This window comes from Miscanthus floridulus, chromosome 14 (assembly GCF_019320115.1).
Source record: "Miscanthus floridulus cultivar M001 chromosome 14, ASM1932011v1, whole genome shotgun sequence".
Classification (NCBI taxonomy): domain Eukaryota; kingdom Viridiplantae; phylum Streptophyta; class Magnoliopsida; order Poales; family Poaceae; genus Miscanthus; species Miscanthus floridulus.
In genome coordinates, this window is record NC_089593.1 from 11,407,462 (window position 1) to 11,431,755 (window position 24,294).

The 24,294-nt window shown below is 41.6% G+C and overlaps 1 protein-coding gene across 3 annotated transcripts; it reads left to right on the top strand.

Annotated features, from left to right (window-relative positions):
• The first annotated feature begins 3,586 nt into the window (after nt 1-3,586).
• LOC136504526 (uncharacterized) lies at nt 3,587-10,628 on the top strand. 3 transcript variants are annotated; one of them, XM_066499462.1, is made up of 7 exons: nt 3,587-7,535; nt 7,638-7,805; nt 7,908-8,084; nt 8,156-8,329; nt 8,691-8,849; nt 9,055-9,234; nt 9,299-10,628. In XM_066499462.1, exons 1-7 carry the CDS (start codon nt 3,639-3,641, stop codon nt 10,310-10,312), a joined length of 5,769 nt encoding a protein of 1,922 aa, XP_066355559.1. In that variant the 5' UTR covers nt 3,587-3,638; the 3' UTR covers nt 10,313-10,628. The 3 variants fall into 3 exon arrangements, with proteins under 3 accessions (XP_066355559.1, XP_066355560.1, XP_066355561.1); XM_066499463.1 differs by having other exon boundaries at nt 9,305-10,628; XM_066499464.1 differs by having other exon boundaries at nt 9,061-9,234.
• Nucleotides 10,629-24,294: the final 13,666 nt, after the last annotated feature.

Consider the following 24,294-nt stretch of genomic DNA (forward strand, 5'->3'; position numbering starts at 1 on the left):
GCACTTATCATCATCTTCTTTCCGAGTTAGGTAGTAATCTTCTATACCAACATCTTCGAGAAATTGATAGGCTAGCGCCCTAGGCCGTTGATGATAATGTGGATTTGTAGTATGGTTTGGATCAGACTTTGAAACGGTTTGGACTTTGTTTTGCATGTGGACTTGTGGATTTCTTAATGGACTATGTTATAATGACTTTGGAACAGTTTGGACTTTGGTGTGAATTTCATCTTCTTTGCGGGTGCATTGTTTGCTAATTATATTTGTTGCAGGACTGAGCTGCTAGTGGATTTGGTTTGGTGGCACATGTGAAGCCCAGCAGGTGTTCGTCAAAATGCTTCTGTGATTTGCCTGCTTCAGTTCATACGTGCAGGGGCAGCCGCTTCCACTTAAGAGCAGGTGGATTTGAACGGGGGTTGCTTTTTCCGCGCGTGGAGGTGAATTATTTAACCAAGCAAACTATCTAGGTCTTGTCCTATCTTGTTGTGTGCATGTCTCTCAGAACTATACGCACTGTGTATGATCATTTTTAGCTGCAGGGTTGGAATAACATCTCATAATCTATTTTAGATTTAAGTTACATTGAAATTAACATTTTCTATAAAAAAAGTGTGTATGAAAACATGTCAGTTCTTTCTGAGCACAAAATCAACATGTGTTCCTAATTCATTTAAGTTGTTAAGATATGTTCTCATGCTCAAATGAAATTGATTTGCATGAGTACGGTTGTTTGTTCATAGTTCACAGTTAACGAAAATCGTAGTACAATTCAGTTGAAGGTATCTGTACACCAAGAGTGCTCGATACAGTAGCACCACCAGACTTGGTCGTGTTTAGCACAAGTTATTCAGCTATAATTATTTCCTTATGCAAGTAGCTATAATATTTTTCCATGAATTATAAATAGAACAGCTTGTTATGCTGTTGCAAGGTTAACTATCCATCATGTGTCCTTGCAGTAATATTCTTGTGTAATTTATTTTATGTTGACATTGAGAATCTGAGAAAAAATAGATATGTATAATACATGACATTGAGAGCACTTATGTGTTGTTCCGTAACCAAGTTCTTTAGTAGGGCTGCCTCCTAGTTTTTGCTGCTTCTGGACTGATGGAGCTGTGTCAATCTCTGCCAGCCTTGTACTGCGTAGTACCATGGTTTACAGATATTACGTTTTTTGCTGTTTGTGTTTATAATTACAGCCACCTGACTTGTTGAATTATTTCTTTCTCTAGCACAAGATCCGGCAGTGAGCTGCTCTGCTATTGTTTGCTCTTGCCTCCTTGTCTGCAGGTGCGTGATTTTAGTTCAGATGTGATTACATTTGAGCCCCCTGGATTCTTACATTTGGGAGCCGTAGAAACACAGATGGTTATTAGAGCAGCATGTCACTGACTTGAGCTGCGCAATCTGTTTGGTTGCACAATCTTGCTGTAACGTATTTGAGGCATGAGGTATTTCACTTGGCTGGAGCAATGGTTTATTCTTTTCTAGTGTCAATGCAATCAATTTCAGCTGGGTGCTTCTTTACCAGTGTCAATGCAATCAATTTCAGCTGAGTGCTTCTTTACTAGTGTCAATGCAATCAATTTCAGCCGTGTGCCTGTGTAACAATATACAACTAATTGAATACAGTTAACTTATATGACAGATCACTTTGGTCACAAACAGCTGTGGATGGGTCTGTGAACTAATGCAATATCGCCCAGTGAATGATGCATTGCATGGTTTGTGAACTGTTGGTGGCTATGCTGTTGTTTGAACTTGTGCCATTTGGTGTGGCTAACTTTAAATGTAACTGATCTGTGATGATCTGTGAATTGTAATGGCAATGGGACCTCTCTCTCTATATGTAATATGTGATGATTTGTGATGATCTGTGACGATTTGAATGTGGTGTCAATTTAAATAATGATCTTGTGTTTGTGGATGTATATATGTATATTTGTGGTGATCAGATTCGAATTTGAATTATATATATATATATATATATATATATAGGGAGAGGCTATTCAGCAGCCGGCTACAAAATAAGTTATTCTGTAGCCACCTCTATTTACCATAATTTTATATACTAATTTACCATAATGTCAATACATATTTACGATAGTTGGGTTACTATAACACATGGGAATATTTACCATAACGTTATAGTAAACCACTTAGTAAGGAGTTACTGTAAATCTCGTAAATTAACATAGTAATTATCGTAACTCAAAGTGGCTACAGAATAAGTTATTCTGCAGCCAGCTATAGGATAGTAGTTATATATATATATATATATATATATATATATATATATATATATATATATATATATATATATATATATATATATATATGGGGTCAGATTTGAATTTGAATTATTATTTTTTTGCTGAAAAATCCACTGTAGGGACGGTTCTTGATTGAACTGCCCTTACAAATACACACAGCAGGGGCGGCTGGTGATACAGCCGCCCTTACAGAAGTCCACTACAGGAGCGGCTGATATTACCAGCCACCCCTACAGAGGACACTATAGGGGCGGCTGAAAACACTAGCCGCCCCTACAGAGACACCCTCTGTAGGAACACTCTGAGAAAGACGGCTGACGCAGCCGCCCCTACAGTTAACTTCTGTAGTAGTGAATGCCCAGCGCTCCTCCTCCGCCGTCAGCACCCGGTGATCCAAGGCCTTGCTTCAATGGTAAGTCACCGGACCATGGAATACATGTCTTGTGTCATCTTGTCATGGTTTATATTGTCGTCCATTTTACTCTTGTATTACTTGTGTTGTTCATTGAGTAGAGTACGTTAAAAAAATCACATAGAGTAGAATTAGTAGAACTTGTCATCCGGGTGTTTACCAATTTATTTACCTATTCTAGTGACACGGCTTAGAAGCCCTCTTCTCTCGTTTAACACCAAAAACTAATAGGAGAATCATAAAAAATAAAGTTGTGGTAGGTAAGAAAGAAAGATGGCAAGCAAGAAAACCAGTTAACATTCAGAGCTAAGTCAGGAATTATTCGATGACTTGTTTAGTTTCTCCCCTAGAGTTTACTCTTTATCTTATTGAATGTTTGGACACATACATAGAGTATTAAATATAGATTAAAAAAATAACTAATTACACAGTTTGTGACTAATTTAGGAGATAAATCTTTTAAGCCTAATTAGTCCATGATTTAATAATATGGTGCTACCGTACATATGCGTTAATAATAGATTAATTAGGCTTAATAAATTCGTCTCGCGAATTACCGACGGATTCTATAATTTATTTTTTTATTAATATCCAAACACTCCATGCAACACCTCTATGCCCAAGACTTTACGTCATAGATTTAAACCAGGCCTGAGGGCTGAGGCACGTACGGTAGAGAAGCAACTATGTTAGTACTGTAGTCCTTATATAAAGAAAATGTTATTTCTCTAATAGAGAGGTAAGTTTTTTTAGACACGTGTCTGCTGGTATTATATTAGAAATTGAAATGGGCGACTCTGATTACTTTATTAATTATTTTTATTGACTTTCGTTATTTTGTGACAGGACAGAAAAGAGGAAAATCGTATTCCCAGTCCCAGGAGGAGCAGGTGGTCTCGTCTGATTATGTGATCCGACACTCCCGAAACCCAGTCCAGGCCGCCGCCGCCATGGCCTGCGACGACGGGGACAAGGACGTCCTCCTCCTCGTCCACCAGGTCCCCCTCGACATGGAGGAGGGGCCAGCGCCCCGCCTGGCGCACCTCCTCCCCCCGCTCCACCGCGCGCCTCCCCCGCCCCCGCCTCCCCCCTTCCGCTCGCCGCCCCCGCCGCAGGCCGCCGCATCCGCCGAGCACCGCCTCTCCTTCCGCGGCTGGCTCGGCATCCCCCGCCACTGGGAAGACTGGGTCGCCAAGCTCCGCCCGCTCCACGCCCGCCTCTGGCGCCACCTCGGCATCCACGACGCCGTCCTCGCCTCCACCCTCCGCTTCAAGCGCGACGCCTCCGCCATCCTCCACCTCGCCTCCTTCTGGTGCCCCGCCACCGCCAGCTTCGCCTTCCCCTGGGGGGAGGCCACCGTCACCCTCCAGGACGTCGCCGTCCTCGCCGGCTTCCCCGCCCTCGGCGCCCCGGCCCCGGCCCCGCTCCCGCCCCAGTGGCGCCCCGACGAGGCCGCCCTCAATGGCATGCGCCTCGGCTTCAACCGTAGCGCCTGCAAGAAGGCGCACCACTCCGCCTGGGTCAAGCACTTCCTCGCCGACGACAACGCCGACCCCGTCTTCGAGCACGCCGCCTTCCTCGCGCTCTGGCTCACGCGCTTCGTCCTCCCGGGCCACCCGGAGTCCACCATGCGCCAGGCCGTCTTCCCCATCGCCGTCCGCCTCGCGCGCGGGGAACGCGTTGCCCTCGCGCCCGCCGTCCTCGCCTCCATCTACCGGGACCTCCGCGAGATCAAGGCCTTCCTCGGCGCTGCGGGCGCCGCCGCCACCGCAGGCGACACCGATATGCTCTCCTCCTTATCCGTCTACTCGCCCCTCCACATTCTTCAGCTTTGGATGTGGGAGCGCTTCCCTGCCCTCAGGCCAATAAAGGTGAACCCACTCGTAGCGGGCGACCCGCTTGCCGCTCGATGGCATGATCTGAGCAGGAAGCTGAACCCGGCGCAGATACGTCAGGCCCTCAACACAGGATACAACTTTGTGTGGCAGCCTTATGTCAGCTCCATGGGGCACACTGGGTGGGTTCACAGCAGTGATCTAGCCGGGAATGATGAACTGACATCGCTCGCACATTTCTTGCGCCCCTGTGAGCTCGTAGGGATGGATTGCATTGAGCAGTACCTCCCGCACCGCGTCGCCAGACAGTTTGGACTGGACCAAGATGTGCCCGGGGATGTTCACCGTGCCAACCAGGATTGGGCGATTGCTTGGCAGACCTACCAGCTGGAGGGTAAGAATGTGGCTTTCTTCATCCCTCACTCTGAACCTGGGATCACAGCACGGTACGCACAATGGTGGAGGCAGCAACTTCTGCCTTCTCACATTGATGCTGCTGCAGCAAGTGCTCCAGTAGAGTGGAAGCCTTCCAAGCGCAAGGTGAAAAAGACACCAGCGGCCATGGAAGCTGAGGCTGAGAAGGAGCGGAGGATGAAGAAGGCCCGTGTCTCTCCTACTACTGACAAAAAGCGCAAACTTGAAGAGTTGTATGATACTAAGTTGTCGGATTGGCTTCCAGCTGCGAGGAATGAGATTAGTGACACCACTAGTGACATGGGATCAGAGGAGGCCTTGTTGCCTAATGTTGGAACGACCAATGATGATATTATGCTACTTATGCCAAGGAAGCAGACAACAACTGCACCTGTAACAGCATTGATGGATAATGACATGACCCTGGCTCTAGGAGAGAGAGGAAACTTCATGGTTGATGAGCCTGCAGACATCCCAAGTGAACCTGAAGCTGGTGTCCCTGCAACGCTGGAGGAGGAAATAGTTAAAATTCCTGTGGTTACATCTCTTGATATCCCAGATAAGCCAGAAGAAGGAGCCACTGCAGTAATGGAGGAGCACAAGGAAGCTACTAGTGTATCTGATAGATCTGAAGAAGTTAGTGCTCCGGTCATAAAAGAAGTAGAAGAAAAGGTTGCAATAGAGGGAGCTATTTGTGTTACAGGGATGAATCCATCAGGAAACAACACAGCAATTGTAATGGAGGCAGATGAAAGAAATGCAGTTCCAAAGGAATTTGGAAGGGCTGCCGAGGAAGCAACTGAAGCTGTGCCACAGAGCCAGCATGAAGTTGATGCAGGTGTTATGAACAATTCTCATGATGCAGTGGCTTTACCTGAGGAGGCCGCTCCAGTTCAGCCTACAAAAGATTCTGCTGGATGTCCTGTGGTATCTCACATAATGGAAGATAGTAATGTTGCTGGCGATTCGGGCAAAAATGATTATGAAAATACATCTTGTGATTTTGTTGAGGAACAGAAGGAGATTCCTTGTGTAGAAGAGATTGCTGGAGAAAACAGTCGAAGGGGTGAGAAAGAGAGAGAGGAAACTTCCCATGAATCTCCTCGGCTAGAGATAGTAGAATGTGTGCAAGACATTGTTCTTATGGAAACAGAATATGATCTTGAGCAAAAGATAGTTCATCCAGCAGTGGAGGATGTAGCAACTTCCAATAGTAGTCCAGCTCCCCTGGGTGTTCCTGAACCAGAAAATGCAGAACTCAATAAACATCCTTATCTAGCAAATAAAGATGCAGAAGATGTACCCATGGAAGTTGCACAAGGAGAAGAAGCAGAACTGGAACAAATTAGTACTTCAGCAAAGGGAGGTGCCGAGGAGCATGACGAATTTTCTGAAGTCGATCACATGGGCACAGCAGATGCTAAGTTGCATTTACACTTGAATTCTGAGGTGCCTGAGAAAATTGATGAAGTAGAGCGTAAAGAAGTCGATGGCACTATAAGACTAACTGGGAGAGATTCTGATAAGAAGCTTGGAGATGTCCCTGAAGTTGGATACACAGAAGATGAAAACATTAGGGGACTGGTAGTGAATACAAGTGATAGGAAACCTTCAGAAGTCTCCCAAGCCGAGCCTGCAAAAGTGGAAGATTCTAAGGATTTGATGGAAGAGGATACAGACAAATCTGAAAATGTTCCTGGATTAGACTGTACAGGATTGGAGGAAACTCATGGAGATTTGATGAAAGAGGGTACAAATAATACGTCTGAGAATGTTCCCAAATTAGAAAATACAGGATTGGAAGGAACTCGTGGGCCAATAGAGGATACTTATGGTAGACTCGAGGAAATTCATGATGTCAATGCAGAACTGGAAAATTGCAATCTGCATGAGAGTGATATTGATAGATCCGAGGACATAACGCAAATAGATCCACTAACACAGGATGAAGCTAGGTGTCTGGCGAAGGAAGAAACTGAAGATAATGCTACAAAAGTTCAAGAAGTAAAGTATGAACAATTAAGAAATGAGGCACCGGTTCAGGAGGATACCAAGGAAAAGCCCTGTGCTGATAGCAAGGATCTATCAGATAATGTTGTAGATCAGTCCAAAGAGGTTGATAAATTGAAACAAGCAGAAGCAGAGGGTTGCCAGGTGTTAATGGAGAAAGACATGGAGAATACTAGTGATGCTTTTGTACTAAAACAGACAGAAGATGGACACAGAAAATCATTGATAGAGACAGGTATAAATAGCCATAATGAAACTACTCTAGTCGAGCAGTTGGATGGACAAAGCGAGAGACTTAAGAGGACAGGTACTGAGGAAATTCATGGAGAAACCATTGAAGCACAAGAAAAGGAGTTTTATAAGGATGTGGCAGAAGATTCAAATAACTCAACCAATGATAAGGATGTGGTAGAAGATTCAAATAATTTAATCAATGCTGAGATGCCATGTAGTTCAGCTACTGTACAGTTAAAAGAAGATAAGATGGAAGTTTTTCATGAAGGCAGGATTGAGGAGCCATGTGTTCAGGATGTTGATCTGATTAATCGGAGGGAACCATCAACTGATGCAACTGCTATGGAGATTGAGGTAGTATCTAACCACAAGATCTTTTTGAATATGCATTAGGTGTGCTTGCAGATGTCTGTACTTGTGTTAACTGCTAATTAATCTGACCATGCTTTTTTGCAGGCAGTGGCTCTGGAACAGGACAACAGAATCATACACAAGAACATGGAGGCAACAACAGTGGAAGGCAGCCACACGCTGGATAGTGGACTAAATTCTGATCTAGCCAATGTTGATGAAACTCATGCTGCATGGGAAATTAAAAACCAGGAAATTTTGGACGTGGACATGGTGAGCATGGCTGCAGAATATATGCCTTGATCACCTTCTCTAATTGCTATAATTTTGTTGAGACCACAGCTTATCTAAATCATGATGTTTGGTTGTTTGCAGCAAGTAGCAATGGATGAAAGACAAGATCTACAAGCTGTAACTGGAAATGACAAAAGGAATATGTCAGAAGATACAGGTACTAGTGTTTGTGGTGAATATCAAATTAACTCAACTGGTACGGAGGATGTCAAGTCTACCAAAGGATTACAGAACCAAGAATGTTTGGACCAGAAAGAAGTGAGTGTGCCTGCAAAATTATTTTTTTGTTTGGTAACCTTATCTGATTCCTGAAATATGGTTGTTTGCAGCAACTAGCAAGGGAGGAAAGACACAATTTAGGAACTACAACTGAAAATAACAAAATGAATATGTTAGAAGATGCAGACGTTCTTGTCTGCGGGCAATATCAAAATGGTCTAACTCATACCAAGGTCAAGCCTACCAAAGGAATACAAAACCAAGAACTTTTGAATAACAAAGAAGTGAGTCCACCTATAATATAACTGTTTTGTTTGATTTGCCCTATCTTTTCTATTTTTATGCTCCCTCTGTCCCAAAGAGTATCGTTCTAGTCTTCTAGATTTGTCCTTAGTCAAAGTAACTTAAGTTTGACCAAGTTTATAGAGAAGATTATCAATATTCATGAGACCAAATATGTATACTAAGAAAAGATATTTCATGATGAATCTAATCATCCTTATTTAATACCATAAATATTGATATTTTTTTTGTATAAACTTGGTCCAACTTAAGATGGCTTTACTTAGGACAAAAGCTAGAATGACATTCTCTTTGGGACAGGGGAGTGATAGATTAGTGGAGCTTGATAATACTCTTTTGCAGGACCAGGTAATGGATGAAAGAATGGAGTGTGAAGTAACAGATGGAAGTGGAGTATCCTATGAAGAGGCCTGTAAGCTTGGTGGTGATGGAGTGAGTACCTCTGGAGTTGCAGTGGATGTTAGTGATCCACTGCTAAACAAGGACTGCAACACAGAGGAGGCAAGTACATTTTCAGAATCTAAATCTTTGCAGCATCGTTTGGCACAGCTCCTCCTAGGTCAGCAGGCCCCTAGTTCATTTTGGGGTCTGGCTCCTGCTACAGTGCCTTTTGACTCCTGCTGCAGTGCCATTTCCAATAGGAGCTGGAGCTGGCATAAAACCTGCCAAACGGGGCCTAGTTCATTGTGATGAACTTGTTCTACAGTTGCAGGCAAGGGAGGATAAGCAGCACCATGGAGTTGGACATGCGAATGAGAAGAGGATTTTGGAAGACACTAGTATGATTAATACTGGTGAATTGAAATCTGATTTGACTGTTATGGAGGTTAGCATGGCTGGGTTAAGAGAGGGAACACTCAACCAGAGTGCTGCAAGTTTGGAGAAGGTGAGCACAGTTTGCGTTTTAAATGTAATTTTTCCGTTTGGCTGTAGTAGCTGATGCATCTCAGTCACAGAAAGAGGCAGTGCAGGAGAAGCATGATCAGGGAGTGGTAGATGAAAACACAAACAGAGGTTCAGCTGACATTGATGCACTTGAATGTGAAGGAGAGAATCCTGATGCGGCCATGAAAATGTTTCATGAAACTATTCTTACAACAGAAGCTGTCAATGTACCTGGGTCTAAAATTTCGTCTGAGAACAAGCAAAAGGAAGCACCCTTTGAAGAACACTCTATAACAGAAATCGAAGATTCTGAATCAAATGAATTTGCAAGACAGGAGCCTGAAGGAGCTCTTCCACAAGAGCCTGGAAACCTGGTAAAAATTAGACAAGAAAGTTTGGAGAATGGAACCGAGATGTCCATTTTTAGGGAGAATGACAAAGCTTCTGGAAAACATCAGACCTCAGCAGAGTTTATAATTGCTCCTTCAAATATGGATGAACGGGGTGATAATGATATTGGATGGCCTGATGAATCAGCAAAAGGCTGCGAAAGGTTAACTTCTGATTCAATAAACACAGTTCGCTCCATCAAATTTGGCAAGCCAAGTAGTGAAGAGGTTAAGAGAACACAGAACACCAGGTCTATGTATCTAAAAGATATCAAGGAATCATTGGGTAGAATTCATGCTGAACCATCAAACAGGGTACATACAACCAGTGTTGGGTATCACTCTCGGCACGCAGCTCAGGTTCCAATTTCATCTTGCAAGGAGATCAAAGTGCCTTTGCGAGACAGTGCAAGGGATTTTGGAAGGGACCGTGCACTAGAGTTAGTGGTTACAAGTCCACAAGAAGGGACTCCTCGATGGAGGCAAGAACAATATGCACTTCAAATTTTAGAAGATGTTCAAAATTCTCGAATTGCTGAGAAATCTAGGATGGAAATGGAGATCAGAGTACTCAAGGCACAAGTTAGTAGCATGGAGAGACAAGGGATGAACTTGGATCACTCCTCTGAGGTGAAGTCCAGATCTAGTTTGAACCAACAAATGCTACATTTGCACAAACCATCCTTCTAAAATTGTAATGGATTTAGAATTTGTGAAATAAACACAAATCCATGGAAGTTCTCTATCCCATCGACTACCTCCTGGAAGTGAGATTGCTTTACTCTTAGGCCTGTTTGGATCCCATGAATTGAAAATTTGATATCAATATATAGAAAGTGCTTCTCATTTCATTATTAGATAATTTGGATTACTTTCCAATCCCTCTCAATTCCTGGGAACCAAACAGGGCCTTAGGTGAATTTGATTTTAAAGATTAACGTTGTAGCAAAGCAAGGTCCTGCATTCTATCCTCAAATAATATAAGCGTCTTGTCCATGTGTAAAGTAATCCAGTAGAAAAACGACGTTGTTGGTGAATTTCTGATGCAAATGTCAGGCTCAGTTGTTCCCAATCTCCCATTACACTGAATGCTTGAATGGATGACGGTGTACAAGGCTAGGACATGTCTGGGTTATGCCTGATGATATAACTAAGCTGCCCAAGGTGTTACTAGCTCAAATTTATGGTAGGTCTGCTGTCTAGCTTCTAGATATTGACTATAAGCTCAGATAAATTGAAACTTCTGTGCACCATATATAAGGTAGAGGTACCTGATCTTGATCATATTTCTGACAAGAAAACACTCACATATTACTGTTTTCATAGATAGATCAGATAGTTTATTAGTTCAAAATCAAAATCTGATTATTACTGCTTATGGATCTAGTTAAGTTTACTGTATCGATTTGTCGTCTGAAAGAAGCTCTTTTTTTCCTGAAATATAAAATTTTTACTGTTATGCTAAAGATTAGGTCTTGGATGGGTCAGCTAGTACAAATGCAGTACAAGATTAGGAACTGCATAGTATGTTTATGCATTCACAACTACTTACTTTGATCGCACATTAGAGATCAGTTTTTTGCTTATGAGATTTCTCTTCTTGGGTACAAAATCTTGTATCCTAGCATTGAACTAAAAAATTGAGAAGCACATGCTTAGGTTACAGTTTGTACTGTGCATGACATCTGAAACTCGATTTGATTCTAAACTTATTAGTGTTTAGCATTTGATAAGCTGATAACAATCTTGCTCGATTGTGCATTTGTGGTCGCATTACACATATGCTGCTGAACCTGGCACTTCTGGTCAACATGTGTGCTGCTGGAACATGCAACGCGTGTATGATGCTGAAAGTATTCAGATTTGGTCACACAAATGCTGTTGGAACAGGCACTCATAGTTATGCTACTAGAAAATATCATGCATATAAAGGGGGCGTACCCAGTGCAAAGAGCTCCTGCTCTGTGCAGGGTTGGGGAAGGGTGTCAGTGGCAGGTCTTACCCTCGCCTGTTGTGTTACCAAAAAAAGAAATGTTGCTCACATTTATGATGTTGGAGACACCTTACTGGTGGGATGTTCTTGACCTCAAGTTAAGTTTCTCTTAGTTACAATCCAATCCTTTCCCATGTACTACAGATGCTAGACAATTTTCTGATTCTTATATTAGACAATATTCTGATTCTTGTGTCCGTGTTGTGTTTGATGGAAATGGTAATGCGGTACATATGAGGGGCTGGTATTTTGTGTTACATTTGCCAACTTGAAGTTGCAAACAAGAAGTGATTATGTAATTGGATGCAAGAAAAAAAAGTTCATTCAAGAATAGAATGCTTGAATGCTTTCGCCGAACTTCAATTGCTAGAGAGTCCTAGTCCAGCCCGTAGTCGTGCACTTGCGCTTGCTGGGTGAAGCGACGCTCATTTTGGTTCTATGGAAGTGAAGTGGAAGCCGATTAGTTGTCAGCATTTGGAGGAGAGAACTAATAGAAGGCGAGCTTGCTGTCTAGGCTCTGCTTATTGTTTCAGCGTGAGGCAGAAAAAGGAGCTGCCGACCAGCGGCCTGTTCGCTGGTTTCTGGGCTGGCTGGTGCTGGTTTATTGTGAGAGAAAAATATTGTTGGCTGGCTGGTTTGGGCTGGCTGAAACCAACAAGCGAACAGGGTGTAGGACTCCAGGTTCCGGCACTTTTGAAAAAACTAGTGAAAATGCACGTGTGGCACACACGTGTCTGCAAAAATCATATACAATAAAAGACTCTATGTTAGGCTTAGATGGGGCGATCTGAAACCATGGAACACCTGCTTCTAGGATGTGTGTTCAGCCGGGAAGTTTGGTCTTTCATCCTGCGGAAGCTGCATTTAGATGGGGCGTTCATTCTGCGTGAGTAGTGCTTCTTTGTCTGGTGGCTATCAAATTAACAGTATAGTCTATCAAATCATGGTATGATAAACGGTCGAAGTTCACATAAACAGTCGAAGTTCATATTTTTCCCCCAATTAAAATTCACGATCTTATTTCGGTTGCCTAATAAATTGTATGTCTCTCCTACATTGTCTTGCACATTCAGCGCGGTCTAAATTATGATTGCTTTCGCCGTGTCTTGCATAAAACCAAAGCCTAAAAATAATATATATATATATATATATATATATATATATATATATATATATATATATATATATATATATATATATATATATATATATATAGTTATATATATAGGGAGAGGCTATTCAGCAGCCGGCTACAAAATAAGTTATTCTGTAGCCACCTCTATTTACCATAATTTTATATACTAATTTACCATAATGTCAATACATATTTACGATAGTTGGGTTACTATAACACATGTGAATATTTACCATAACGTTATAGTAAACCACTTAGTAAGGAGTTACTGTAAATCTCGTAAATTAACATAGTAATTATCGTAACTCAAAGTGGCTACAGAATAAGTTATTCTGCAGCCAGCTATAGGATAGTAGTTATATATATATATATATATATATATATATATATATATATATATATATATATATATATATACGACAGAAACATATACCTGTTCGGCTGATGGTTTCTGCGGCTGATAAGCACTAATGTTGTTTTGTTACGAAAGAAAAATATTATATCATGGCTGATAAGCAGTTCAAGCGAACAGGGCGTATAGACTCGTCTCAGTGGTACGGCTGTGGTGACGTTGATCGGCGCTAGCAATGACGACCGACTGGCCGTGCATCTGCATGCATGATGCATATGCAATCTGTAACAAATCAAAAAACATAACACAGATGCATCTACTTGTGCAACGTTGATGAGTAGATGTATCTACGTTGTGCAACGTTGATGAGTAGAGACAGGGTGAGAGCCACGACGTTGCTTGGCATCCCGGCTTCACGTGGAATCGTATGGCGCCCCGGCACTTACTGCATCGGCCTTGACGTCTCCTTCCGTGCTTCACGAAGGTGCCTGCTCCAGTCTCCCCCCGGCCGGCAAGAGCATCGCTTGGACGTCGGGTGCGTACGACATGAGGCACTCCAGGGTCGTCTCAATGGCGTCGATCTACGTCGCTGATGGGACTTTCTGGCGTTGAAGGATGAAGAAGTACACTCCTAACGTGTCCGCGTGGCCCGACACGTACGTACGTCAGGTACGTGTCACGATCGGCGGCATCTCCTTCCATGTTGGTGCCGATGGACGTGGCGGCGTGGCGCATCCGGTGTCTCCTCGACATGGTAGGGCATCCCATGGACGGGTCTCCGATCCTTCTCGCTGCTGTTGCAGCCACATCGACTCCGCCTGGACTCGTCTCCATCCATCCATGCCCTTCGGCCGGCGACGTCGTCGGTTCAGCTTACTTGACGGCGCCTGTGGCGACGGCTGCCCTCCTAGTGACGCAGTCCTCTCTGGCCGTCTCTGCCCTCTCCTTCCTCCCTTGCGTGGCCATCCACCGTGTAGCCGACTTGCACGCGTCTGTGGCGATCGGTGCTACCGTCGGCGTATCCCTGCACAAGCAAAGAAGGGAAACCCCGTCCTGCGGCTCGGATGCATTGACGTCTCCGGCCTCCAATTTGTGATGTGCTCCTCCGTCTTCTTGCCAACGTGGTGCCCGCACTATTATAGAATGGACTTGTTGTTCTGGGCGGTAACGGCCTTTAGTCCCGGTTACCGCACCAGGACAACGATCCCGGGACTAAAGGTGGAACCTTCAGTCCCGGGTCATCGAGCCGGGACTAAAGAGGGACCTTTAGTCTCGGTTCGTGTTACCAACCGAGACTAAAGGCCCTCCAGCCGAGCAAACGTGGCCGCACCTTTTAGTCCCGGTTGGTAACCCCAACCGGGACTAAAGGTTCCTTTTCTTTTTCTTTTTTTTTGTTTAATTTGTTTTCAGTTCAGTTACACATATTTGTTTAATATATAATATGTTTTTATGTACGTATTCTACGCTGCTAATATAAATACACGCACGCATATAATTACATCTAATTCTCATCTCGAGCATTATTATATTCGAATAAAGTATGAAACTATATATATTATAGATATATGTATATATACAACACTTTCATAATCTTGTTCTCGAAAATAACGATATCAATAAACATTTAATTTACATCATTAGTTCCTTAGATCAAAGTAGAACTTGCCGTTGGGATTTAGCACTTTTTCTAGAAGATATTGTGCTATTGACTCTTGAACTGCTTTCAGATGGTCTTTTTGCATGACCCTTCGTTTCAACCATTCAGTCTTGCATTTGAAATAAAAGGAAAAGTATTAATACATATATATATATATATATATATATTCATTTAAAAATAAATAAAAAATTGATATATACGTACTCTGAGGACATCTTCAGGAGTTCTTCTTATGTATGCAGTGGTGAATTCACAAACGTAGTATCACACAAGTTATTACCTGGTTCCTGCCGCAAACACTACTGTACGAGAAGAAGATTATTCTCATCATCTCACACGTAAATTGAAGTACGATATAGTAATTAAACACGTGGGGAAGTATATATAGTATAATTTACTGGTATTTCAACTACATTAAGTGGTGCCTTGCAATCCTTGCGGTGTTGCCGAATAAACTCTTTTCAAACCCTGTGCGACCAATAATGTACGATCGTTAATAAATTATGGCAAAGTCTATTAATAATAGTTGTGCGCGAGAGATCAAAATTACCCCTGGATAATGTCTATCATATCTTGGTATAGTGCTCGCTCTTTTCTCAATAAGTTCAAGATTACTAACTGACTTGAGTTTAATTCAATGACAATGAGTATCCAGTAAAATCTGCATTGGTTTATACACACACGTACATGCATATAAGTTGTATTGATATTATATAAAATATGTAGACTATATTATTATTAACACTTACTTAAAGTTGTACGGGAAAAGTATTGTTGTCTTGTCGTGCTGCTTCACGAAGAACTTCATGATATTCGTCTGTGCTTCAGATACCCAGTGGTCCTTGACAATAATATCGGTTTTGAATACGATATAAGGATCAATGAAGCCAACACTGGTGTCTTGTATTCTTTGAAGCTCTGACATCTGGAATCTGTATATAAATATAAGTTACATGTGAGGATAATTATATACACGTACGCATGGAAGTGAGTTTATTAAATAAAAGTAAGAATCACTTACAAACAAAAGGAGCTAATGATTGATTTGTCCAGAGCGTCCAAGTGGAATAGTTGATGCAATTTTTCGAAACTAATATGTAAGATGTCATCTCCACGGAAGTAATGATGGTCTCTAAATCTGACAAAGATCCACTGCTCACCCCTGCCACATGCCTACATGTACCACTTGTTGAGCAAGTACATTTGCGTACCCAATTCATTTAGAGCCGCAGGGTTGTACAGACTTTTACCAAATTTATAAATCTTCCAGGTATCAACTTCCAGGTTCTGGATTGGAGCTTTGCCCGTCACTTGATCCAAGGTTAAACCAGTTTGTTCAAAAAAAATCATTAAGGTCTTGAACCGACACTTTTTCAGAGTTGTCTGGTCGATAGACTTCTATGTTGGAACCATATTGATTAGCAACAACAAGATTTTGCATTGATTGCTTCTGTTGTCCGAGCTGTGGGACATCCTTCCCTGATGCTCTTTTCCTTTTCTTATGTGCATCATGTGACTTCACGAGGGAGCGGTCATAGTCTGATAGTGGTGGTGGCTTACGAACTTCAAGCATCTTTTTCTTGTGAGCTTCGACCTTCTGTCTCAGCTGATCTCGTGGTATGTAAAAGTACGACTTCTCCTTAAGCTTTGCTTGTCTCTGCTTTTGGATATCTATAAAAAAATCTTTCACTTTTTTGCCTTCTTCAGCTGCTATTTGCTCATCAGTCTTTTCAGAAAGTATTTCTTGAGAAATAACTCTTTTTTTTGGTCTTCTTTGCCGCCGGGACCTTAGACGTCTTTATAGTGCGTCGCTGTGGAGGTGGTGGGGGCGGTGTTGGAGACCGGCGTGGAGGCGATGAGGCCGGTGTTGGAGTCCGATGTGGAGGCGTTGGAGATCGTTGTGGAGGCAGTGGGGCCGGTGTAGGAGTCACAAATTCTCCTCAAACACTAGTCACAAATTCTTGATTCTCATATAGACTTTCTAAAACTATATCACACACTTGTAAAATTTGAACTATATTTTATTCAAACTTTCTCAAATGAAAAAATGGCCTATATAGGGATTGTATATCTTGATGAGCTGAACAAACTTGGTATTCAAAACTTTTCAATTGGAGACAATCTAGGGTTCCGAAAACTAGTTTGTAGGCGTCGAAATTTAAAAATCACAAATTTGAACCATCCAAACTATCTCAAATGGAAAGTTGACCAAAACAACAATTGTAGATCTTGATGATTTTAACAAATTTGGTACTCAAAACTTTTCAATTTAAAGTCATTTAGAGTTCAGAATACTAGAGTCAAAGTGTTGTTTTTTTATTTAACCAAATTTGACTTGGTCAAACTTGCTCAAATGAGACACTAAATGACCTCAGATGAAAAATCTCTGAATACCAAGTTTGATCATCTCAGCAAGATCTACAATTGTTACATCATGACCCTGCTTTCTCCATGCTTAGTCCAACATATATAGTTTGACATGAAATCTGACTTAAGCAAATGTGAATGAAGACTCATTGAGCTTGAATATTTCTTTAAATTCTTACATATGGCACATGGACAGCACATGAAACCATCCCGCTTATTTGCCTCGGCCACACCTAAGAAATAGTGCACGCCCTCAATAAAGTCTTAGGAGCAGCGATCGGCATTATACATCCAATGGCGTAACATAATCTGCATTACACGACAAATTATGAAAACCTTGAACATAATTAAGTATTTTATTACACAACATAGATGACACACACACGGTTGATTAATTAACTAAGCCTGGCTACAACGTAAGCAATCCCAACTATCACTAAACAAACTAAAACTACAATGCACTTCAGTAACATAATTATTTCGTGATCGTACGCAACTAAAACAGACAAATCATTCTTCTGTTGAATATCAATAAGCTTCTCCTGCTGGCTTACTACCTCATCATCAGCAGCCGCTACCTCAAGCGCACCTAAATTCTACATGTATGTAGCATAATCTTCCTCTCAGTACCAACCATCGCATCCATTGCCCTCCCACTGAAATTAAAGCCAAAAAATATTTAGTCACAAATATTCAAGAAAAGCAGGTCAATTAGCCATAATTATAAAACGCGTAAGAAACTCATATCACGATCCGGGCACTTGTAGAAAACACGACCCTTGTTGGGTCCCTATCTCTTGACTCGGTATTCCATCACAATCTTCTGCTTACACTTGTCGCAGATAATGAGAGGGAGTTCTAGCCTCAGTCGTTTCGCAACCGAACGGGAGACTGAGGATCCAGTACCAGTTGTCATCTACTTTCTATACTTATTTTTGTAAACTAGTGTAAATTTCATATTTTCTAAAATGATATATTTAAACAAAACTAGTACGGATTTCACATGTTTCAATAAATAACCATCCGTACTAGTTGATCTTGCTTACGTGATCATCTCGGCCAGCATTTCTCCACCGGACGACACCGTACTTGGCCAAGGAAGAGCTCCGATTCTACGAGAAAGGGAACACGGTCTTCCACGACCGTTGCCGCTCTCCCTCGTAGAATCAAAGCTCCTCCTTGACGTCCGTTACCGCTCGACAGAGAACATGTTGACCGAGCTGAACACGGTTCGCAAGTTCAAATAGTACGGATTTTCTATAATTTTCTAACTATTTACTAAGTTTTTCATTTCATGGAAAATTTAATTCTAAAAAATAAAAGGCATGATTTCTAAGTAGTTCATTTCATGGAAAAAATAATTCTAAGTGACCTACTCGATATCGGTGAGCTCACGGGCGTTTAGGTTGCCGAGGATAGTAACATTTGTAGATGACATTTGTAGGTCTGAAGTTATCAAATATCCATTAAATTATAGCTCAAAAACATGTTTCAATAAATAACCATCCGTACTAGTTGACCTTGCTTACGTGATCATCTCGGCGAGCATTTCTCCACCGGACGGCATCGTACTTGGCCAAAGAAGAGCTCCGATTCTACGAGAAAGGGAACACGGTCTTTCACGACCGTTGCCGCTCTCCCTCGTAGAATCAAAGCTCCTCATTGACGTCCGTTACCGCTCGGCAGAGAACATGCTCGCCGAGCTGAACACGGTCCGCAAGTTCAACTAGTATGGATTTTCTACAATTTTCTAAGTTTTTCATTTCATGGAAATTTTAATTCTAAAAAATAAAAGGCATGATTTCTAAGTATTTCATTTCATGGAAAAAATAATTCTAAGTGACCTGCTCGATATCGGCGAGCTCGTGGGCGTTTAGGTTGTCGAGGATAGTAACATTTGTAGATGATATTTGTAGGTCTGAAGTTATCAAATATCCATTAAATTATAGCTCAAAACATGTTTCAATAAATAACCATCCGTACTAGTTGATCTTGCTTACGTGATCATCTCGGCGAGCATTTCTCCACCGGACGGCACCGTACTTGGCCAAGGAAGAGCTCCGATTCTACGAGAAAGGGAACATGGTCATCCACGACCGTTGCCACCATCCCTCGTAGAATCAAAACTCCTCATTGACGTCCGTTACCGCTCGGCAGAGAACATGCTTACCGAGCTGAACACGGTCCGCAAGTTCTACTAGAACGGATTTTCTATAATTTTCTAACAATTTTCTAAGTTTTTCATTTCATGGAAAAATTAATTCTAAGATCACGTAAGCCACCGGGGACGAGGATGGCGCGTGCTCCAGCGAGGACGAGCAAGGCGTGATTTTGATGAACTAATTTAACTTTTGTTTATTCAAATATATATGCAAATCATCATGTGATTTTGAGCTAAAAATGACATATAAAATCATAATAAAGTCCAACATATAAAGTTACACATGTATCTACATCGCAAAATGAGATAAGCTACTGATAAAACATAAGAGGATTAAGTTTGTTACCTCCAAAATCGAAGAGCAACACCAATAGAGGGGGAGAGAGCAAGAACAACAGCAAGCTGAAGAACAGAGACAGTGAGTTTGAATGGAATGGCTCGGGCTCGAGGAGGAAGAAATGAGCTGGATTATAGACCGGGATAATTAGTCCCGGTTAGAGAGCCAAACCGGGACTAAAGATTAATCTTTATTCCCAGGGCATCACCCAAACCAGGACTAAAAGCTTTAGTCCCGGCTGGTATTACCAACCGAGACTAATGGTACCTTTAGTCCCGGTTGGTAATACCAGCCGAGACTAAAGATCCCTGCCCCGTGGACGACCGTTGGGCAGGGATCTTTAGTCCTGGTTGGTATTACTAGCCGGGACTAAAGGGTCCTTTAGTCTCGGGAAAAAAAATACTAAGGCTAATATTAAATTAGAACATCGTTCTAAAATCTGTTCTCTAGTAGTGCCGGTAGATAGGACTCCGCTGTGGCTGCCTCTGTGCTTGCCCGGCCGCGCCCAGAAGATGGACTCCGACGTGGGCGCGGTCACAGTCACGCCGCGTTGCCGCTAGCGCCCCCACCCACACACCCGATCAGTCCCCTGCCCCCCATGCGACCACTTCGATACGACCACGTCCACCCCAAGACGGAGATAGATGCACGGTGCCTCGTGTTGCCTGCGGCCGCCTCTCCTTCCGTGCTTTGTTGCTGATGGCGTCTCTGGCTGCTGCCTAGATGCACATGTACGTCCTCCCGTCCATGCATCGCTCTCCTCCGGCCGGCGGCGCTTATGCATAGATACGTCTCCCCTCTTCGTACGTGAGATGGTGAGGGCCTTTATAGGTGACAGGTAGGGTAGGGCACTGGGTGAGAAAAGCACCTGTGCCACACTCCGCCAATAATCTGTTGCTAGTGGCGCGAGGTCTACGAACAACCATTTTTCGTATCAAACAAAATCTTTTTGTCGTAACAAACAATTACCCTGTTCGCTGATGCTGAAATTTGACTTATACTAATGCTTATAATAAAATATTGTGAGAGGAAAACACTGTTTCACGGCTGAAAAGTAGTTCTGATTAAGCTCAAGGGAACCGGGCGAATATCACGTGTGTTCAGATTTTTTTAGTTTCCTTTTTCGGGGTATAGGAGGAATTTTAGTTTAGGAGGAGTCTTGCATGTAAGATTACGGATGACGGAGGGCTCATATAGCACGGAATCTAGATCAGAACGGTTATTATGGAGGAAGAGCCCCTTCAAAAAAAAAAACTCACTCTTTTATATGAAAGAAATAAGGGGTAAGATTGCCAATTCACATGGCCATACAATGGCAGAAGAATGAATTAAAAATGGGGAACTGGCAACAAAATTGAAGTGGCTATTGTTGGCAAATGTGAGAAGCCCAATGTTCCAATTAGCAAAACGGCAAAATTCTGACCTGCTGCTGATGTTTGATGCACTGCACCAATGTCAACCTTACTTCGGTCTTTCTTTTCATGGAAAAAGTTCATTCTACCTTCTTGATTCTAGTCGAATTTTTCTCCTCGAACATTAAAATCACACATTTTAGTGTCTGGACTTTTAAAACCGTTCAAATTACTACCTCCTATGATTTTGAAGGTGGTTTTATCTTTTTTTAAGTAAAAAATTTCTGATAAATACTTGATAAAGTCTTTAAACCATGGAAATGTCTCTAATAAAAGTTTTGAAAAATATCCTAGAGTCTAGAGATAGATTGGGATACGAGAAATCCAATAAAAATATTTGGATCTCATGAAAATATCTTTAGAAGCTTAAAGAATTAGACTTATCTCTAGTAAAATGGAAAAACTATCAAAAAATCTAAAAATTTCTCAAATCAATCTAATCGATGTATAAACATATTTTTAAAACTTTGTACATAAAAAATATGTGACACGACTAGCATGAGTGCAACATACATCAACGTTGAATGCCTTCATGCTATGCATTCATGCTAGTTGTGTATTGTTTTTTTGTCATGAAAAGTATTTAAAACATGTTTAGACACCAATTAGAATGTTACACAAAAATTTAGATTTTTGAACATTTCTTAGAATTACATATATTGTTTTGAAACATTTAGAAGATATTTTCATGGGATTTAAACATTTTATTTGGATTCGTCGTATCCTAATATATATTCAGGATTTTCTCATATGTTTTAGAAACTTAGAGTCATTTTCTATGGTTATAAAATCTTATCAAGCATTCATTGGATTTTTAACTAAAAAGGACAAAAGCATCTTCAAAACTACCTCAAACCATGATAGGAAGGTACTTTGAATAATTGTAATAGTCTAAGGAGAAAAATATTGTGGAGATAGTTCATGAATGTAAAATGGACTTTTTCCTCTTTTCCATTGATTTCTTCCTTCCATTCCCGGGCTGGGCTCGCGCTTGACTGTATAAGGAGGAGGCCAGGCTGGTCCCTTTTTGAGAGAGAAAGAGGTGGAGGAATCCAAGCAGTGGGCCAGATCTAGCCCAGTCCAAATAAGCAGGCCCATCTAGCCAACCTTCTCAGCTTCTTTTTTTCCCTTCTTTCTTGCCAAGATTTCATTTTCGCTAGAAAGCCGGGCGCGGCCTTGCCGCGCCAAGCAATATTGGCCTAGTTTTTGATCGGCCGACATATAAGATTTTTTAATAATATATATGGGCCCTCATGTATCATATACAGTATATATGTAACTTTCTATAGCCTATTGGATCTGCAGCTAGAATACAGTGTTTGAAGCACATAATAAACATAAATAATCACAAAGGCAGAACATTATCAATCGCTAAAATAAACTTACAGTATATTGAAGAGGTAGTATATATATATTCACATTGTCTATATGTAGATTGAAAGTTGAATGGGCTTTACATGAAATAAAACCGAACAGGCTTAGGAGGTGCTACAGTGGAGAAGCAGAGTGTACGACGTCCACGTGCAGCTCCAGGCGCTTGCTATTGAGGTTTGATGGTCTTGTACCAGTAGATCGAGTTGCCGGACATTCGCTCTCCTGTGTTGCCGGTGTTGCGAGCATGCTCGGGGTTTCAGAAGTCGGAAGGACTACGGTGATTTCTTCTGGTGCTTCTTAGCTATGGTCTTTGTGTCATTTTTGGGAGGCCTTAGCTGTCTGCACATTTATGACCCCATTTAGAAAGCAAACCTCTCCCAACTTCTTCTTCAAAGTTCAAAGAGACAAATGCAGCTGACAAAGAAAATACAAGTTGAGAGTGCGGTAGACCATGCCCACTTGAGTTCTGAATTTTACTATGGAGTGAAATAAATAGTAATTCAGTTATCACTCATCACTCTGGCGACAATGTTAGCTTATGATTGAATATCAGTAAGCAATGTGAATGTGTGTGTTTACCTTGTATACAAGGGCATAGTGGACAGGTGAGCTGCATATAAATTGGACAATAACCCACCCTGTAAAACAAAGAACAAAATTGGTTAATAAGAAGTAGAACCTTTTGAAGGGATGAGCTCAATGTTGTCGTTGAAGCAGGATCTCACGCTGATGTCTGTCATCAACATTTCATCGAACACTGTGAGGGCGTCTATGGAACATAGCTACAGACTATCATCAGTCCATGCCACTACCGTGGCCACCTCGAGCCAAAGATTTGAATAAAAGCTAGTGCCCAGAACCAAAAATTTATAATATTGATGAGAGATGAGCTTCAAAGCTGATGAAGAGAGAAAAACTTTGGAACTCCGATGAACCCCTATAGGCCATGTTTGTTCATTGGAAGCAACCTTGCCCCCCATCATTGGTGATATTGACTAGCTGCCTATCAGCCAAATACCAATCAACCAGATAATGTCCCAAAATGATCTTGGGTAGATGGATAACTGAAGCATGAAGCTTCCAATGATAATGAAGCAAGCATGATAAATGGTTGTAAACATGCAGAAAAAATCTAGTTGGATCCAACAAGGACATGGACTGCCGCACCTGAAAAGAAGAAATCACCACAACGAATCAGAAGGAATCCTCAATCGCTAATCGCTTGCATAGTGTGCGCATGAATCGTGACTTTGCCAATTGGTCGCACATGTAGCACATCACTCAGCACAAGCAATGGTGCAGTCTATTATGTTAACCATGCAAATTAAGAGAGATTGGTGGGAGCTGAGAACATCTAAATCTATAGGAACCGAAAGAAATGTGCTGTTTGTAGGAACTAAAATGTATTATCTATATAAAATGAACATAAATTGTACCTCAAATCCTCTAGAATGGTAATTGAAAGAAGGTAAAAAACATAGGATAATAGTACTTATTGCTCTTACACTTGTACCCACAGTTATAGAAAAATTATAGAGCATAAATGAACAAAACAAAAAGCTGAGGGAGTGTAGTTTGTATCTATATGATTTGTTATCTCGGCCCTAGGACATCTTTGAGCTTGTAATATTTCTCTGTAAATAAACATGATTCTTCACTGGAATTTCCCTTTGTAGACCTATAAGTGGGTTTCCAACTTTTCATCTTTATTGGCTCAATGAAATCAATGTTTTTTTCCGTTGATGTTTCATAGTGAATGTGATAATTATAGGATGAAATAAGAGACTTTGTACCTTAAATCTGCTACCATGTCTAGCGTTGGCATTTAATCGAGTGCCTTGCTTGCATGTTCCGATAGAGAAAGTTGGCAAAGCACAGATCCAA

What these genes read in the sequence shown, in the direction of transcription:
- LOC136504526 (XM_066499462.1), top strand. Translation starts at nt 3,639, where the DNA reads ATGGCCTGCGACGACGGGGACAAGGACGTCCTCCTCCTCGTCCACCAG. An exon ending in AACTTTTGAATAACAAAGAA is followed by an intron (nt 8,330 to 8,690) that starts GTGAGTCCACCT and finishes ACTCTTTTGCAG; the next exon opens with GACCAGGTAATGGATGAAAG. An exon ending in AGGACTGCAACACAGAGGAG is followed by an intron (nt 8,850 to 9,054) that starts GCAAGTACATTT and finishes CTTGTTCTACAG; the next exon opens with TTGCAGGCAAGGGAGGATAA.